This window comes from Alexandromys fortis, unplaced genomic scaffold (assembly GCF_014885135.2).
Source record: "Alexandromys fortis isolate MF-2015 unplaced genomic scaffold, M_Fortis_MF-2015_v1.1 scaffold_184, whole genome shotgun sequence".
NCBI classification, from domain to species: Eukaryota; Metazoa; Chordata; class Mammalia; order Rodentia; family Cricetidae; genus Alexandromys; species Alexandromys fortis.
In genome coordinates this window covers 984,455-1,003,482 of record NW_026068125.1, presented here as the reverse complement: position 1 = coordinate 1,003,482, position 19,028 = coordinate 984,455, and the positions used below count along the sequence as shown (strand labels likewise).

Here is a 19,028-nt window from a genome sequence, read left to right as displayed (position 1 = left end):
GTGACCCACTAATCCTCACCATCACAGATCTGCCTTTGGTCGTGTTTGGACTTATTACCGTCCTGCCTCAACTTAAAGATAGATTGGTAGATGTTCTTAATATAGGTAGCTTGGGCAGGTGAGCAGCCATTTGTTTTAGCCCCGCGTTTATCCATCTGCCATAGGTCTGTGGTCTGCGGGGTCTGCTTTTACACTTAGTCACTCTCCATCCTGCCTCCGTCCTCTTTGTTTTCTCAGTAAGCACAGATACTTAAGGCTGCTGTACTCATTTGTCATTGGTCTCAAACTATGAAAACTTTAGCAAAGAGAAATTTCTGAAAGTTCAGTCATAACATCTGTGGTTTGTATATGATGTTGAGCTAAATTTGGAGAGGAAGTCAAGACCAAGGTGTTGAGGCCTGTGTGCCAGGATAGTGGTGGGCAAGGTGTGTGAGGGTTTTGTTGTGAAGAAAATCCTCAGGGGTCACTCGTGCTCTGTCAGACCTTTGTAGTTTTTATTTTTAGCTGCACTGTACAGCCTCTGTCCTCTGAACTGTGGCTTCACAGGAAAGTACAGTTCTGGTCTGATTTTAGGTATTAGGTAGCAACTGATCTTTTGTTTTCATTAAAGGAATAAAATAGCTATTCTTAGAATTCAGCTAAGAGAATGGGATTGTTAACATTCCTGGACACACTTAAGGAACTTCTATAGCATCCTTCAAGAAGGATACGTGCATCTTTTCTTCCTTTACCTACCTTGGACTATCCCTGACACACTCACACTACTCAAGGAGCATGCCATAACAGCATGAACACAGTGTCTTTCTTGTTTTTTTTTTAAACTTGATCTTTGCAATGCTGTTTTGTTATTGACACAATGCATACGTCTCTCAGTAGCAGGCACTCTTTATAACCTGCATTGACTGTCCCATCTATAGTTGTTCAAAGAGGCTCAAGATCCTAGTGGGGAATGGTCACCATACATCACTTGAGGATAGTCTGATCACATCTGTGAAGGGATTACCATAGCACATTTCTGGAGTTTCAGAACCTGTCTATATTTTTATTTGAAATGAAGTCCTACCTCTTGATTGTTAAAAATAATGCATCAGAATATATTTTTGACTCATTCTCATACCCCAACTATTCACAAGTTCTATTTTCCTTGACAGTTTATATGAGCCCATATACTGCTTTTTAAATTACTTTATCTAGGTTTATATGAATTACAATAATAATTCTACAATACTAGCCTCCTAAATGGGTTTCTCTTCCTCTGCCCTCACTCTTTGTTTTTCTCTTTCCCCTCTTTTCCTTTTTAAAATTATTATATGGTAGTTATACATAATAATAGGTTCCATTATGTATACTGCACATCATACAATATTTTTATCAAAGCCCCTGTCTTTTTGTCACACTTCCACTGACTTCTTTACTTGCCTAGTTAATCTTTCTCCTCTAGTGGCATTTGGGGATTGGAGAAGACTGTGAATCTAAATGGAGTTACTTGTTGGAGCACTGGCAACAGCTACACCACTAAAGAAAATGGGTCTTCTTCCCTCAGCAACCATTGGGGTGTGTGTGTGTGTGTGTGTGTAGGGGATGGAGTCTCATGATTCCCTCTCACACATTATAATCTCACCTCACTATTTTCATTTCTATGATGATTCTTAGGGTTCTGTTTTTCATATTTTCAGACAGGTGCTCTAGTTCACAGTTACAGGGGAACCGGTGGGATTTTTGAAGTTTGCTGGAATGCAGCAGGAGACAAAGTTGGAGCCAGTGCATCAGATGGTTCAGTGAGTATACTCCTACATTTTTAGAGAGCAGAGGACATGTTGAGTACACAGTCTTAGCAAAATAAAAAATGTTAATGAAGGTACTGGCATCATCCTACCACCACTCCCTGTGCTGGACATGTGCTGGATGTATCTGTTACCTTTGAATAAAGTAAAGCTTAAGGTGACTTTGTCAGTAGAGGAAGTGTTAAGGTTGTGGAGTTGAAACTGATTTCTTCATGGACATATTTGACACTGAGACCTTTAGGATGTTCTTAGTAGGTTGTGTTTTGAGAAAACAGTAGTGCAGCCTCTGCTATTGTAAAACAGAAGCCACAGAGTTCCAGGGCTATCAATGAGATGGCTTTCATAATGTTGATGCCTTTTATTAAGATTTGAGAGTTAGGAACAGTACTTTTATGTCTCCCATCTCCTTTTTACTGACTATAAAGATTAATTTCTAAAAATTATGACAGCATTTCTTCAGTTGCTGTAGCTTGTGGGGATTCATAGCTTAGTGATCTTAGGCCCTTCACTTAAGTCTTTTTTGTGATTTGTTGTTTTCACTTTGTGAATATTCAGCTTAGAAACATTATAAATTACACTGTGATCCATATACAAGTTAAGCTTGAAATGTAAGGCAGATTTCTGCCTGACTGTTGTAATCTCTTACAGGTTTGTGTCTTAGACCTTCGGAAATAGCGTTACTAGTTGGAAGCCATGGACCGACTATGAATGTGTACATAGCCACAAGACTATCCCTGACCTACATCCTGCTATAGTCCCACTTGAACCATGGCCAGTCCACTACAGCCAAATCTAAGAGAAATATATACATGCAGTATATATGAACACAGCTGTACCCTGAAGATGAGTCTCTTCCCAGCTTGTGAATTCTGCTCACCAAGTGCTGGGATCTAACCTGCTGTGCCCCTAAGTAGCATTTAGAAGTTTGGATATGAAAAGCAGAAGAGATGGAATATGCGTTATAAGAGCAAACCACACATGTACCAGTTTTGGATATTAATAACAGCCTTGTTTCTCTCTTTAAATCAGCCGACACCATGGATTATATTCTTTTTTTCCCTTCAGTAGTGCACAGTTTGTATGTACAGAGAACAAGGACTTAACAAAAACTCGCAGCGGTAGTTCGTTCTTCCTTTCAAGTTTGTTTTGGTTTAGATTATGGATGCATGAAGTAAGGGAGTGAATCATTTTCTTGCTTTTATTTTTCCTTACCTTTTAAAAAAAAATCTTAAAAATATTTTACTGCATTCTTTGGAAAGGTAGATGTTTGGTACATTTTATGGCTCCCAGAGCATATATTCATTTGATGCATATTGTGAAGGAGTTGGAATTAAAGGAAACCACATGATGCCTGTCATGTTACTCTCTAAGACACATCAGCAAAGGGTATTATGTTATCTTTCTTTTGGGGTTTTGTTTTTGTTTTATGTGTGTGCGTGTGTGTGTGTGAGAGAGAGAGAGAAATAATAGCTTAAGTAAAATAGTTTTTTCTTTGGGACGTATTTCTGCCAATTAAAGACTAGAAGGGCACAATTTTTTTTAAATACCATAAAGAAGAGACACTTTTTTTAAAAAAAAAATAATCTTCTGATGTTTTGCAGCCATAACTAAATTATGGTCAGAATATGCACTATTATGAGAACGAGCAACCTAGGATGGGGCTTTTTTTTTTCCTTTTTCTTCTTTTTTTAACCATTTGTCTGTTTTACTTATTTCTTAAGAGATTAAAATATTTCTGGATAAGGATTAGCTTCTCAAAGTGTCCATCATTCTGTATAGAAGCTTAAATATGTAATGTAACCCAGATTCCAGTATTAAAAATCTCTCATGTTATTTCTCTTTTTTACAAAGCAAGATTATGGCATATAACACTGCCATCACTTGGCAAAATGTTTGCTACCTTAGTTTTAAAAACAACTTTTAAAGGCTTGCTTAGAGGTTTCTGAGTAGCGGTGACTGAGAGTTCAGGGAGAACTGTGGCTGCTGTGCCACTCTGCCTGCATCTGTAGCTTCAAGGCTGCACTTTCTCAAGCAACGTAGATCTAAGCTGCTGTTTTCCAGTAATCACTACTATATCATGTCTTCTACTCTGTTCATATCAAGTATTTTTTAAAGATATAGGCATCCAATCAGATCTCTTCTTGTGCTCAGCTGAAAGTACAATATACCTACAGATATTCACTAGAGGCCATGTTTGCGAAGGTGCTTATTAACAGGAGAATCCCAGGTGTGTCGCTTCTGAAGAGAACAGTTGTCAAATTTATATCTTTAAATTTTTTATTAAGAAATTGCTTAGAAAATTTATAACACTATTTGCGTCACTAGTTCTTTTGAGGCCTTTGACTGCTGAGTCCCACCCTGTGTTTTGGTAAGCGTCTCGAACCCGGCCCTGCAGCCTCGATGCTCAGTATCTGCTGCTTTGTTCTTTGCAAAACAGCATTGATTGACGCAAGTCTTGTCTTCACTAAGGTAGGGTAGCATTTGCTTTTGGTAAAGAGGGTGAATACACTTAAATTTCACTATACATTGTTATATCTCCCCATTGTTCTTAGTGGGGTCTAGGATACTGTAATAATATTTTTAAAATTTACACCCAGAGAGGCAGTCGTTTATGGTTTGTGCCAGGTATTTTTAGGGTTGGATCCACTGAGATATGTAGAGCTCACTGCTCTGGGGCTCTGTAGGAAATCTACAATGCTGAGTATCTGGCACTTGTGATTCTGCTTATACTGAGAGGGTCACATCTGTTGGCCTCTGTTGTTGTTTAAAAAAAATAATAAAAATAAAAAATGTGTGCAATAATTTTTAAATGTGCTCCCAGGAATAGATACAAACGTTTGAGCATGCCTGCGCTGCGTTTCCTTCAGCGGTGCATTTCTCAGTTGCACTGAATCTAAGCGGAAGTCAGAGGTGGTTGCTGATTGTGCTTTGTATTTTGATATGACATTTTATTCATTTGCATACAGTCATTGACATTCTTCCCAGCTGATTCAAAGACAGTCACAAATTCCTGCAATACAGCTGCCAGAATGAGAGCTGAATTTTATGATGTTGTCTTGCTTCCTGTTGGGTGTTTGTTAGTTTGGTTTCTTTTCCTCCTTCTTTGGCTATTTTACTTCAGCACCTAACTATGACAGGATGTCTAACAGAGCGTCAGTGCAGAGCTTTCTGTCCCCAAGTCTTGGGTCTTGGATCTTTCCGGACAGACTTGTCTGAAGGTATGTTCATCTTTAGGCTGCTGGTGCTTTGTGAGCATAGTACCATGTGCTTTGCTGCTGCTGTCTCTGTCTCTGTAGCCTGCTGGCGTGCCACAATGCTGCTCCACAGATGCTGCACCATGTCTCTCCAGATGATCATGGGAGACCATGTTTCACAGCATATGAAGTTCTATCTTGGGGTTCTTACTTTCCCTCCTGTCTTTTTCTGAAGATCCCCAGAGTCCAGTACTCTTTCTATGGTGTTCATTTAAATCACTGTTTTTTGCTCTACGGTAAGGAACTTAATCATAAGGAAAAGAGAGCAAGGAGACTTAAATGAATACTCTTTGATTACCATTGAATAGAGGGAGCAGCTGCCACCCTTAGAAGGCATGAAGGAATCTCTCCTCGCCATGCTGGAGACATAGATTTGCCCCATTTCCTTTTTCCATGATCAGGTAATATTGACTTTCAGATGACTTTAGGAGTGGTAACTGGAATAGGTCTTAGAGTGTAGCAAATTCTGTTTTCATGAATTATTCTCTAGGTGAGTATGTTTTTAGGATTAAACACCTTTTGCAGTACTGAAAGTGCCTCCTTTTGTGGTATAAAAAAAAACAAATTATGGTGCAAAAAGTAATCAATAGACTGAATCACATGAAGGTTTTTTGCTTTTTGACATAAAAATGTCAAGAGACAGGCCAAAGATTTGTACTTTTCACTTATAAAGCACTCCTTTTTTTTCCTTAGGATTCTTTCTGTCGAATCAGATTTAATGAGAGAGTACTATTTTTAAGGAGCTATCTGTTAATGTAGAATGATTTTTGTTAAAAAGAGTACTGTAAAATATGAATAAGGAACAGAGGCCCACAGAGGATTGGGCATTGTAGTGTTGAAAGGAGTCACAAATGACCAGGCTTCTGCTAGCAGACATGACAGGTTTTAACAGATGCATAGGAAAACCATCTCAGACAGTGCTGTCTTGCTCTTTTAAAGACCATTTATGTTTTTGTGAGCACGTTGCATATTTCCCCAAAGCTTCATTCCCTTGAGCTAAGAGTGGTACTTGCATAGTTGCTGTAGAAATTCTGCCTGCGTGGACCAACATTGTGGCACACCAGCAAAAGCCAGCATTTCGGGGCTAGCAGCCAGCCTGCAGAGACCCTGGGAGTGATTTTTCGTTTGATTTTGGTTCCCTCCTTTTCTGATATCAGCGAGGAGGGAATGTTGAGCTCCTCCTTCTAGTAATAGCTCTGAAGTGTCTGTCATGTTTAATATCAGTTTTTAATACATGATTCTAGTTGAATATAGAAGAGAGAAAAAAAAAGGGAGTGGAGTGCTCACATTTTTTTTAATCCACTTATTTCGAATCTTGTGTCTTCTATATGAGTTCTGAGGTGTTCATAGCATTCTTTATTTCAGCCCTTCTGTGACAGTGTTGAAGCAGGTTGAATAACCAGGCTTTTGTTTGTTTGTTTAAAAAAAAAAAACCTAGCAGGCTATTTCATGTTTTCTTTGGAATTTCTGGATAAGTTGGAGGAAATGTTGTGCATGTCATATCTGGTGTACTTTTTCATCTCATTACAAGCAGGCAGACTTCTTTGTGTATCTCTGCCATCCTTAAATACAGAAGTGATTTCTCTCCTGACTTGGACATTATTGTTATATATAATGTTTTCATTTGGGTTTGGCAAATCCATTGGGTCTAATTCTGTGAGCATACCATAGCACTGGGTGGTGATGTCTGCATCCTCTCTTTAGTTCCCCAGTTAACTGTAAAGCTGTTGTAAAAGTATAAACCAGCCCGGGACAGTTTTTGTATATGTTAAAGAACTTTATTGTTCAGTTTTCATGATGATTGTGCAAGGAAGACTGATGCAGATGCCTGTCTCTCCTGGACCATGTCAATGACACTTACGATGTATTTTGGTTCCACATCACAGTGATTTGTCCCTAATGACCCTTTGACCCTTTCCAGGCACATTTTTTGTGTGTGTGTTGTTGTTGCAGTTTTCTCCTTTGCGTTGTATTGCTTTGACAACTGTAATTTGAATCAGATCTGAAAGAGGTCCAGAATAAAATATATTTTGATATTATGTTGGCTGTGTACATATATAAAACCTTTGCTCCCCATGTGGTTTGTAAAGACTATTTAGTCAAGTAAAGAGAGGGATGGTGGTGTTTGTTTACAATTTCCTGTTTACATTTCAATTGCTTTTATCTCCCACTAATCAGTGTAGAGTAAATGATTTTGCTCCAAGAGTCTTCCCTATTACAACCTCTCAGTCCTAGCTCTCACTGTCTCCAGTGAGTATAACTGCCATGGGAATCACTGTTTTCATAAACATTGTTTCCAAGATGTATACTTTAAAGAAGCCCATAGATGAAATTAAAGTTTTTGCTATTTTATTACTTCTTGCAGGGGATAAGATTTTTTAAAATGGAGGGATTATTTTCTATATTTGTTAAATAATAGCATGTAATAACTAAAAGATCATGATGACTCCTAAGTGATTTTGAAAATGTGATACTTTATTTAGAGGATTTCTCTCATGAATGAAGACTCGGGTTCACTGTTAGCTTCATATGCAGTGACACAAGACACACCACATGTGCCACTGAAGGCTTTCAGGGCAGGAGCTCCTCCACATAAACAAAGCGCACTGCAGTGGTTAGCTAATTGCTTATATTACTGCAAACATAATCTATGATGAAAGTCTCAAGGCACCCTTTCCAGCCTCGGTTACTCTCAACACTTTTGTAGTTACCAGAGACTTTTTCAGAATAGAACCATCGGACCTGTTCTTCATTTTTTTTAGTCAAGTTGCCTTCTCCATGTCCTCCACCTTTCTTTAGCTCCTCGATAGGAACAGGCAAATACAGCCTTGTCATGCTGTCACTGCAGTTACTAGAGCTAACAACCTTTAGTTTTCAAGCAGTTAACTTATATTGCATGGCATAGGTTGTTAATAGCATTCTGTTTTTATACTTTTCCAGAAAGCATTGGGCTGCCAAGGATTAGAGTCTGTATGAGCCTGAAGTTAAGCAGAAACTCATTGAGCCCAGCATTGCAGGGGGGGTTACTTTTTATTTCCTAGTTCTCATACTTTATCATGAATTAGGTTTCTTACCTACTATAATATGTAGCTGACTAGGTTAAAGTTTACTGGGTTTTATTTTTTCCTATATATTCACTTGAAAACTACAGTAGAAGAAAAGCCATTATGGACACTTGGTTTTGTGGTGCTTTTCTCTGCTGCACGCAGGCTCTGTTAACAGTGAAAATGTTTATCCTATGCTACCTTTTCCTGCATGCTTCTTTAAATGTCATCTACCAATGCTTAATTGTCCTAACTTGTAATATTTTTGTATTAAATTTTTTAGGAGTTCCTTGTAATTTCTTTATAATTTAAAATATATTAAACACAAAGTGTTTAGTAAAGTCCAGCTGACAATTACTAATGTTTCTTGGTTGTTGGGTTTATATGATCCAGAGGGAAGGGAAATTCTTTTAAAAACTAGGACCAATGGGTTGGAATTAGCACTGGACAGATTGGACTACCCTACAAGATGCCACTCTGCTGGCCAGGACAAGCACAGTTTGGGTGGCACTGCTCTGGGATCCCAGACCTGGAGACACCAGCTTGACAGTCTACATAATTCAGGAAAGTAAAACACCTGTGCATTGACTTTTGCATCACCTATTTTACATACAACCTTGGTCATTCGAGGAGACTTACAGGAGGAGGAAGAAAGCACAAGCCCCTGCATGATAAGTGGGGATGATACAGAGAAACCCCAAGATTATCAGAGCCAATGTAGTTTACCTGATCATGCCTAGGAGCTAAGTGCCTACATATCTGTTATCCTAGCATGTGGGAGGTGGGGTCAAGAAGTTCGGCTTCAAGGTCCCATGTCCAGTTTGAGGTTCCCCTCCATCCCAAAGAAAGAAAAATACTGTGTAGTATTAGTCTTGATATTTCTGACTGGGTTGGCAGAAATATTTCAATGTGGAGTAACATGCATGAAGAGTGAATAGTAACAGGTAATTAATTTTAACTTAAGAAAATAGTATACCTGGGCTTTTTGGATGAAAGAATGGAAGAGGTGAAGCCTATCATCATCATCCAGATAGGACCTCTCTTGGCCTCCTTAGCTGGCCTGGACCTTGAAGCAAGTATCGGGATTACATCTATGCACTTCGAATCCTTATTAAGCCCAGCCCATACATTCTGAAATCCTTCCTGCTTAGTTGCAAAATATTCAGGAGAAATCCTCTGAGGGAGCAGGTCCAAAACAGCAGGCCTGAGCCAGCAACCGGCCTGATGCAGCGACCTCCGCAGGAGCAGGTACAAAGGAGTGACTGCTGAGGGAGCAGACCCAAGCCAGAGACCTTCACCAGAGCAGGCCCAGGGCAGCAACCTCCATAGAAGCAGCTTGAACCAGTGGCCTCCAATGGTACATACCAAAGGCAATGACCTCCAAGGAACAGGTACATGGGAGCCACTGCTGAGGTAGCAAGTCTGAGCTAGAGACCTCTGCAGGACTGGGGATAAATCAGTGACCTCCCATCTTCACTGGAGCAGGCAGGCACCTGGCAGCAACTTTAATAAGGGAGTAACCCGAAACAGGACCTCTGCAGGAGCAGGCCCAAAAGTCCCCCCCCCCCCCAGGAACACTGAGCGACCTCCAGGAACAAAGTGACCTTCATGTTAACTGGGACCATGGCCCTGACTATACCATGAGGAGCAACCATCTGAGCCTTGGATCCACTTGCACCTGGAAGATTGATCACCAGAGACAAAGCCCCAAAAAACATCAGTCAGAGGAAAAGATGGGTAGATAAGGTAAGAACACACTCAACACCACTCAAAGCAACATGACACCAACAAAAACTAGTGGCCCTACATCAGCAAGACTTAAACACCCAAGTATAGATGAAGACAGAAAATTATCTAAAAAATTAGCTTTAGGAGAATGTTTGAGGCCCTTAAAGAGGAGATGAAAAAAATTCCTCAAAGAAATGAAGGAAAAGACAAAAAATTGGAGGAATCAATGAATCACTTTAAAAAAAAAAAAGCAAACAGATGAAGGAAATGATTGAAGACTTGAAAAACAAAGTAGAGACAATAAAACGGAATTCTGGAAAAGGAAATTATAAGAAAATGATCAGGAACCACAAATGCAAGTATAAACAGTATAAGAGATGGAAGAGAGAATCTCAAGTTCTGAAGATACAATAGAGGAAATAGACTCAGTGGTCAAAGAAAATATTAACAAAAGCTTAACACAATATCCAGGAAATATGGGACAGCATGAAAAGACAAAACTTAATAATAGGTATAGAAGAAGTCCAACTCAAAGGCACAGAAAATATATACAACAAAATTGGAAGAAAACTTTTCCAACATAAAGAAAAATATGCATATGAAGATACAGAATACCAAATAGACTAGATAAAAGGAAGAGTCCACTTACATAATAATCAAAACATTTAAGTGTACAGAATGAATATTACGAGGTGCAAAGAAAAAGGGCTAAATAACATAAAGGCAGATCTATCAGAATTACATCTAACTTCTCAATGGAAACAAAGCCAAAAGGTCCTGGTCAAAAGTTATGCAGACATTAAGAGACCGCGGGTGCCAGACCAGACTTCTATACCCAGCAAAACTTTGAATCACATTAGATGAACAAAACAAGATATTCCGTGACAGAACTAGATTTAACCAATACCTAGCCACAAACTCAGTCTTGCACAAAGTACCAGAAGAAAAATTCCAACCCAAGGAGGTTAGCTACATCCATAAAAGCATAGACAATAGAGGATCACACAACAGCAAATCCCAAAGAAGGGTGAAACACACAAAATATCAACAAAAACTAAAATGACAGGAACCACCAATCACTGGTTATAATATCCCTGAATATAAATGGACTCAACTCACCAGTAAAAAGACACAGGCTAACAGATTGGATACGAAAACAGAATCCATCCTTCTGCTGCATACACTAAACTCACTTCAACCTCAAAGACAGACATTGCTTCAGAGTAGAGGGTTGGGAAAAATTTTTTAATCAAATGGATCTAAGAAACAAGCTGGTGTAGCTATCCTAGACTTCAAACTAAATTCAATCAATAGAGACACGGATATTTCATATTAGCATATTAGTCACAGGAAAAAAAATCCATCAAGAGGAAATCCCAATACCCAACATTTATGCCCCAAATACACGGGCACCCTCATGTGTAAAAGAAACACTACTAAAACAAATCATATGTAAAACCCCACACACTAATAGTGGGAGATTTCAACACCTCATTCTTACCACTGGACAGGTCTGTCAGACAGAAAATTAACAGAGAAATAAGGGAACTAACATGATATTGCTCAAATAAACTTAACAGATATCTATAGAACATCCTATCCAAACAAAAGAATATACCTTCTCAGCACCTCATGGTAACTTCTCAAAAATGGAACGTGTACTAGACAACAAAGCTAACCACACCAAATACAAAAAAAAAAAATGGTGGATTTCCTTGACACATTTGTACGATGCAGGGATGGGTCAACATACAAAAATCTGTCAATGAAATACACCATATAAACAAGCTGAAAAATAAAAACCACATGATCATATCATTAGATGCCAAAAGAGCATTTGACAAAATACAACATACCTTCATGATAAAGGTCTTAGAGCAAGAATACAAGGAACGTAACTAAACATAAGGCAATATACAGCAAGCCAACATCAAACTAAATAGAAACTCCCAACGATTCCACTGAAATCATGAACAAGACAAGGTTGTCCACTTTCTCCATATCTATTCAATATAGTTCTTGAGGTCCTAGCTAGAGCAGTAATACACCAAAAAGATATGAAGGGGATACAAATTGAAAAAGAGTCAAATTCACTTGTTTGCTGATGATATGATAGTTTACATAATTGATCCCAAAAATTCTACCAAGGAACTTCTACAACTAATAAACACTTTCAGCAATGTAGCAGGATACAAGATTAACTCAAAAAAGATCAGTAGCCCTCCAGTACACAGATGATAAAAGGGCTGGGGAAGAAATCAGAGAATCAACACCCTTCACAATAGCCACAAATAGCATAAAATATCTCTTGAGTAATTCGGATCAAATAAGTGGAAGACTTGTATGAAAAGAACTTTAAATCTTTGAAGAAAGAAATTGAAGAAGACACCAGAAAGTGGAAAGATATCCCATGCTCTAGGGTAAACAGAATGAACATAGTAAAAATGGCAATCTTACCAAGAGCAATCTACAGATTCAACACAAGGCCCAGCAAAATCCCTGCAAAATTCTTCAAAGACATAGAAAGCATGGTACTCTATTTGGAAAAACAAAAAACCCAGGAGAGCCAAAACAATCCTGTGCAATAAAAAAAAAAAAACTTCTGGAGGCATCACAGTCCCTGACTTCAAACTCTACTACAGAACTGCAGTACTGAATACAGTCTGGTATCGGCATAAGAACAGACAGGAGGACCTATGGAACCGAATACAAGACCCAGATATCAATCCACACATCTTTAAAAACCTAATCTTTGATAAAGAAGCAGAAAATATCAAATGGAAAAATGAAAGCATATTTAACAAGTGGTGCTGGCATATCTGGATATCAACATGTATAAGAATGAACATAGACCCATATCTATCACCATGCACAAAACTCAAATCCAAATGGATCAAAGACCTCAACATAAAGCCAGCCACACTGAACCTTTTAGAAGAGAAAGTGGGAAGTACAGTTGAACACATTGGCACAGAGAACAACTTCCTAAATATAACACCAGCTGCACAGACACCGAGAGAAACAATAAATAGGACCTCTTAAAACTGAAAAGCTTCTATAAAGCAAAGAGCACGGTCAACAAGACAAAATGACAGCCTACAAAATGGGAAAACATCTTTTTTTTCCTTAGTTAAGGTCTTTTTTTATATATTAAAAATTTCCACCTCTTCCCATTTCCCTCCCTCTGCCTCCTTCTCCTCCCCCTCTCTCTCCAGTCCAAAGAGCAGTCAGGGTTCCCTGCCCTGTGGGAAGTCCAAGGTCCACCCCCTCCATCCAGGTCTAGGAAGGTAAGCATCCAAATAGACTAGGCACCCACAAAGCCAGTACATTCAGTAGAATCACAACCCAGTGCCATTGTCCTTGGCTTCTCAATCAGCCCTCATTGTCAGTCATGTTCAGAGAGTCCAGTTTGATCACATGCTTCATCAGTCCCAGTCCAGCTGGCCTTGGTGAGCTTCCATTAGATCAGCCCCACCATCTCGGTGGGCACACCCCTTGTGGTCCTGACTTCCTTGCTCATGTTCTCCCTCCTTCTGCTCCTCATTTGGACCTTGGGAACTCAGTCCAGTGCTCCAATGTGGGTCTCTGTCTCTATCTCCATCCATCGCCAGATGAAGGTTCATATTCATCTTTTTGGGTCTGGATTACCTCACTCAGGATAGTGTTTTTTATTACTTACCCCACATCAGACAGAGGTCTGATCTCCAAAATATACAAAAAAAAAAAAAAAAAAAAAAAAAAAAAAAAAAAAAAAAACTCAAGTAATTGGTCACCAAAAGATCACATAATCCAATAAAAAATGGAGTATAGACCTAAACAGAAGACTCTCAACAGAGGAATCTAAAATGGCTGAAAGGCACTTAAGGAAATGTTCAACATCCTTAGGCATCAGAGAAATGCAAATCAACATAACTCTGAGATTCCATCTTACATCTGTAAGAATGGCCAAAATCAAAAACACTGGTGACAATTTATACTGGAGAGGTTGTGGGGAAAAGGAAACACTTCTGCCTTGCTGCTGGGAATGCAAGCTGGTACAACCCCTTTAGATGTCAGTGTGGTGATTTCTCAGAAAATTAGGAGACAACCTTCTTCAAGACCCAGTAATACCACCTTTGGGTATATATCCAAAGGATGTTCAATCGTGCTACAAGGACATGTGCTCAACTATGTTCATAGCAGCTTTGTTTGTCATAGCCAGAACCTGAAAACAACCTAAATGCCCCTCGATCAAAGAATGGATAAGAAAAATGTGGTACATTTGCACAATGGAGTACTATACAGCAGAAAAAAATAATGACATCTTGAATTTTGCAGGAAAATGGATAGAGATAGAAAACATTATTTTGAGTGAGGTAACCCAGACACAGAAAGACAATTACCACATGTACTCATGTAGGTGGTTTTTAAACATAAAGCAAAGAAAGCAAGCTTACAAACCATAATCCCAGAGAACTTAGACAACAATGTGGACACTAAGAGAGACTTCCATAGATCTAATCTACATGGGAAGCAGGAAGTAGAAAAGACAAGATCTCCTGGGTAAATTGGGAGCATGGGGACCTTGGGGGAGGGTTGAAGGGGGAAGGGGAGAGACAGGGAGGGAAGCAGAGAAAAATGTAGAACTCAATAAATAATAATAAAAAATGGGATAACCCCAAGTATCTTATCGAATCACCATGGCTTATAATTACAATTTAACAGCAACACTAATTTCAGAAAATGCACAAATAGATGGAAATTAAACGATGCTTACCGAATTTTCAGTGGATCAAGTAAAATATAAAGAAAGAAAATTAAAGACTTTCTAAAATTCAATGAAAATGACTACACAACTTACCCAAATGTATGGGACACATTTAAACAGTGTGAAGAGGTAAGTTCACAGCACTAAATTCCTACATAAAGAAGCTGGGAAAATACCAGACTAGTAAGTTAACAAAATACCTGAACACTTTAGAACAAAGAGGAACAAACTCACTCAAGAGGACAAGATGGCAGGAAATAATCAAATTGAGAAGTAAAACCAACAAAATACAAATAATTCAAAGAATCAATAAAAGAGTTGTTTCTTTGAGAAAATCAACAAATTATACAAAGCTTTATCCAAACTAACCAAAAGGCAGAGAGAGAATATCCATATTAACAAAATCAGAAATGAAAAGTGAGTCATAACATCAGACACAAAGACATTACTAAGAGGTAGTTAGTTGTTTTATAGATTGACCATGAAGATTAATCTTGTCTGTACTTAGAGAACAGTACTTGTTTGTGTACAGCACACCATGAAGGCATTTTAAAATAAGTTCATTTATTTATATATGAGTACAAGTGCCTGAACATGTGTGAAGGTCAAAGGGCAAGTTAATTTTCCTCCACCTTGGTTTTCTGTTGTTTTTGTTTGAGGTGGGTTGTCTCCATTGTTTCTGTCACTGTCCTACACACACAAAGCTAGCTGGACCCTGAGATTCAGCGTTTTCTCATCATATCTGTCTCCTATCTCCTCATAGGAGAGCTGGGAGTACAGACACAGCCACTGTTTGTAGGTGCTGCCATGTGCAGCCTGCAGTTTTACATGCTGAGTCACCTCTCTGGTCCACAGCCTGCCCCTCTGACTTTCTCTAGCCATGATTCTACACATAGAAACTCAGCCACCTCCTAGGGAACTCCTTTATTAACTTTATTGTAGGGATAAGTCCTGCCCCTTAGGGGGCGTGTTCGCCTCGGGCTAATGTTTGCCTCTAAATTTGGCAAGCGTGTTCCCAGACACTGCTTCTGCTTTCCTGGTCTCTGCGGGAATGGTGGTTCTGTAAGTCTATTTCTCCATTAAAGCTGTATAAATTTTAACAATCTGTCTGCATTCGTTTACGCCGTTACATTTTGGTGTCCAATGTTGGACTATTTTGCCCCCGACTCAAGTGCTAGCTAAGACAGCACGCTCCCGGGGGCCGTTTCTTTAGTTCATGACTCGGGCCCCTGTGCCAAGTCAGAGATACACTTGGCCTTACAGAGAGGCAGGCAGATCTCTGTGAGTTCCAGGCCGGCCAGGCGGTGGTGGCACACGCCTTTAATCCCAGAACTCAGGAGGCAGAGACAGGCAGATCTCTGTGAGTTCGAGGCCAACCTGGTCTACAAGAGCGAGTTCCAAGACAGGCTCCAAAACCACAGAGACCACCACCGGCTGGAACCAGTCGTTGCAAGTAAAAAATTTTTCTTTTATAAATAAAATGTCTGAACACATTACCATTCAAGAATTTAACAGTTTTTTTTAATTGTACAATGTGGAAGATTTTACAAGCGGTGTCTATCACCCCACATCTATGGATCTTTCTGGGATTCTTAGTTTTCCTTGGCACTATATGGTTTGATAATAGAAATATGATAAAGTCTTTATGAGCAGAGGTTGCACGCTTAAAAACAATTGAGAATGACAACAATCTTCTCAAGAATCAGTTTGAAGTTCTCCAGGAGGAGAACAGATCTTTGTTTAACATGACTCTGAGCATCAACTGAGCAAAATTTAAAAAGGGTACAGGCTGATGTTAAGGAGACATTCATTACTATGGAAGAGGGAACAGCTGATTTGGATCATAAGCTTCAGTCCCTTTCTGTAGGAACTGAAACATTAGTGGCTGCTATTAAGGAGAAATTCATTACTATGGAAGAGGGAAAAGCTGATTTGGATCATAAGCTTCAGTCCCTTTCCGTAGGAACTGAAACATTAGAGGCTGATATTAAGGAGAAACTCATTACTATGGAATTGGGAACAGGTGATTTGGATCATAAGCTTCAGTCCCTTTCTGTAGGAACTGAAATATTAACTGAGAGAATCAAAACTGCTGAATGTGACAATCGGATTTTGTCTAAAGCTTATGACAGATTGGTAGAAAGATTGTCAATACAAGAGGGCACGGTTTATGCCATAAAAATTATGTGCAAAGATGAGATGTTATCTCTAATGGACAAACTTCATACTTTAGAATCCTCAATGAAGGCTTTGGAACATAATTCTGGACAGGAGATACAGACATTGCAGAAGGCAATGGTGAATAGAATTGAAAAGATTGAGGAATTTCTAAATTCTGATGAAGAAGAACAAACGGTAGAAAGGCAAATTTTAACTACATCTGTGGGTAAATCCCTCCGGGACAATTTCCACAAATCTCTACCTACAGCTCTACCTGCCTTTCCAGTAATAACAACAGAGAAGGTGATTGGTTCCAGAAACCCTAGGGTCATTAAGGAAGATACATGGGAGCATGTCCGTATGAATGATCTCAAAGAAATTAAACAGGCTGTCATGACTTTCGGGATGCATTCCTCTTTTGTTAAAGAGATGCTAAAGTCTTGGGCATCCACAAGCAGAGCTACGCCATTGGACTGGCTCCAGCTGAGCTCTGCAGTCCTTGAGAGTGGGCCGCACTTAAAATGGAAATGCTTGTTCAGGCAAGAGGCTAGACTTTTAGAACAGCAAGAAAAGGCGAAGGGAAGTGACATCTCCCTAGATAAAATTCTAGGTGAAGGACGCTTTTCTGACCCTCAGGAACAAGCTAATTTGGACGAAAACACACTCTCCATATGCACTACAGCAGCCTTAAGGGCTTGGGACAGGGTACAAGACCCAGGACAGAGAATGGAATCATTTGTCACAATTAAACAAGGTCTGAGAGAACCTTTTAGTGATTTTTTACAAAGACTTACTAAGGCTGTGCAAATAGGGATACCTGACCCTGACGCAAGACGTATAATGATTGAGTCTTTGGCTTATGAAAATGCAAATGTGGAATGCAAAAAGATTTTGGGGCCTTTAAGGTTCAGATCAGCACCCTTGGAAGAATGGGTCTTGCATACACTGGATGTTGATACATTTGATTATGGCACTGAAGCATGGGTAGAAGAAGCAATTTCCAATGGTAAAAGGAGACACCAGAATACCAAATGTTTTAATTGTGGCAAAATGGGTCATATGAAAAGGAATTGTAAACAACGGATCTTCAGAAATAATAATAATGCATCTTCTAGAAATAACAGAAATAGGAGGACTCAGCCTTCAGGTTTATGTAGAAGATGTGGAAAAGGTAGACATTGGACGAATGAATGCAGGTCTACAAGAGATAGACAAGGCAACCTGATACAGACGGGAAACGTGAGAGGGGGGGCCTCACAGGCCCCCATGGCAAACATGGTTCAGTCATTTCCAGTTTCTGCAGAGAACGTGCCTCGTCAGGACAATTAGGAAACCTCATGCCTACTGTTACAAACGATAATGAGCAGAAAGATGAGTTACGTGTGTTTTGGCAAACTTCTATAAATGATCAAAGACCTAAGCTGAGAGTGTGTGTAAATGGCATTTTTATTACTGGCCTGCTGGACACAGGTGCTGATGTAAGTATCATTACCCCAGAATCTTGGCATCCGTATTGGCCTCTTCAGAATGTAAATGTTCAGCTCCTGGGAATTGGAACCCTATCTCGAGTAAGACAGAGCACAAGATGGGTTGAATGTATAGGGCCTGAGGGACAAATAGGAAAATTAAGGCCATATGTAGCCAATATTGCAATGAATTTATGGGGTCGTGACCTATTACAACAATGGAATACCCAAATTAACATTCCTGCTACTTCTAGAGCCTATATTTCTGAGAATAATATTAAAAGATATTACAAACGGAGAAAACCGGCCATTCGGGCCATACAAGAACAAGTAATTGAAGCCCCTTCAGAGATACCAACAGCCTTGCCTCTAAAATGGTTGACTGAGAAACCAATATGGACAAAGCAATGGCCTCTAGCTGAGGAAAAGTTACAGGCTTTAGAACAGCTGGTACAAGAGCAATTAGATGCTGGACATATAGAAGAATCTACCAGCCCTTGGAATTCTCCTGTATTTGTGGTTAAGAAAAAATCAGGTAAATGGAGAATGGTGACAGATCTCAGAGCTATCAACAAGGTTATTCAACCTATGGGTCCTCTGCAATCTGGAATCCCTTTGCCCTCTTTATTACCAAAAGGATGGCCTCTTATAGTTATTGATTTAAAGGATTGTTTTTTCACCATACCTTTACAAAAAGAAGATAGAGAAAAATTTGCCTTCACGGTGCCTACTTACAACAATTCTCAACCTTCCAAGAGGTACCACTGGGCCGTCCTCCCCCAGGGTATGTTAAATAGCCCCTCCTTGTGCCAATATTTTGTGAACCAACCATTGCAAATAATACG

General features: G+C 39.3%; 1 protein-coding gene across 4 annotated transcripts in view; it reads left to right on the top strand.

Moving 5' to 3' along the window:
- Tbl1xr1 (TBL1X/Y related 1) overlaps positions 1–7,077 on the top strand; it is a 140,697-nt gene extending 133,620 nt beyond the window's left edge. For all 4 annotated transcript variants that reach the window (XM_050125738.1, XM_050125736.1, XM_050125739.1 and 1 more), the window contains 2 exons: positions 1,677–1,778; positions 2,433–7,077. In XM_050125738.1, the coding sequence (XP_049981695.1) occupies positions 1,677–1,778; positions 2,433–2,459 (129 nt within the window). In that variant the 3' untranslated portion in view covers positions 2,460–7,077. The remainder of the gene's footprint in view (positions 1–1,676; positions 1,779–2,432) is intronic.
- Positions 7,078–19,028: the final 11,951 nt, after the last annotated feature.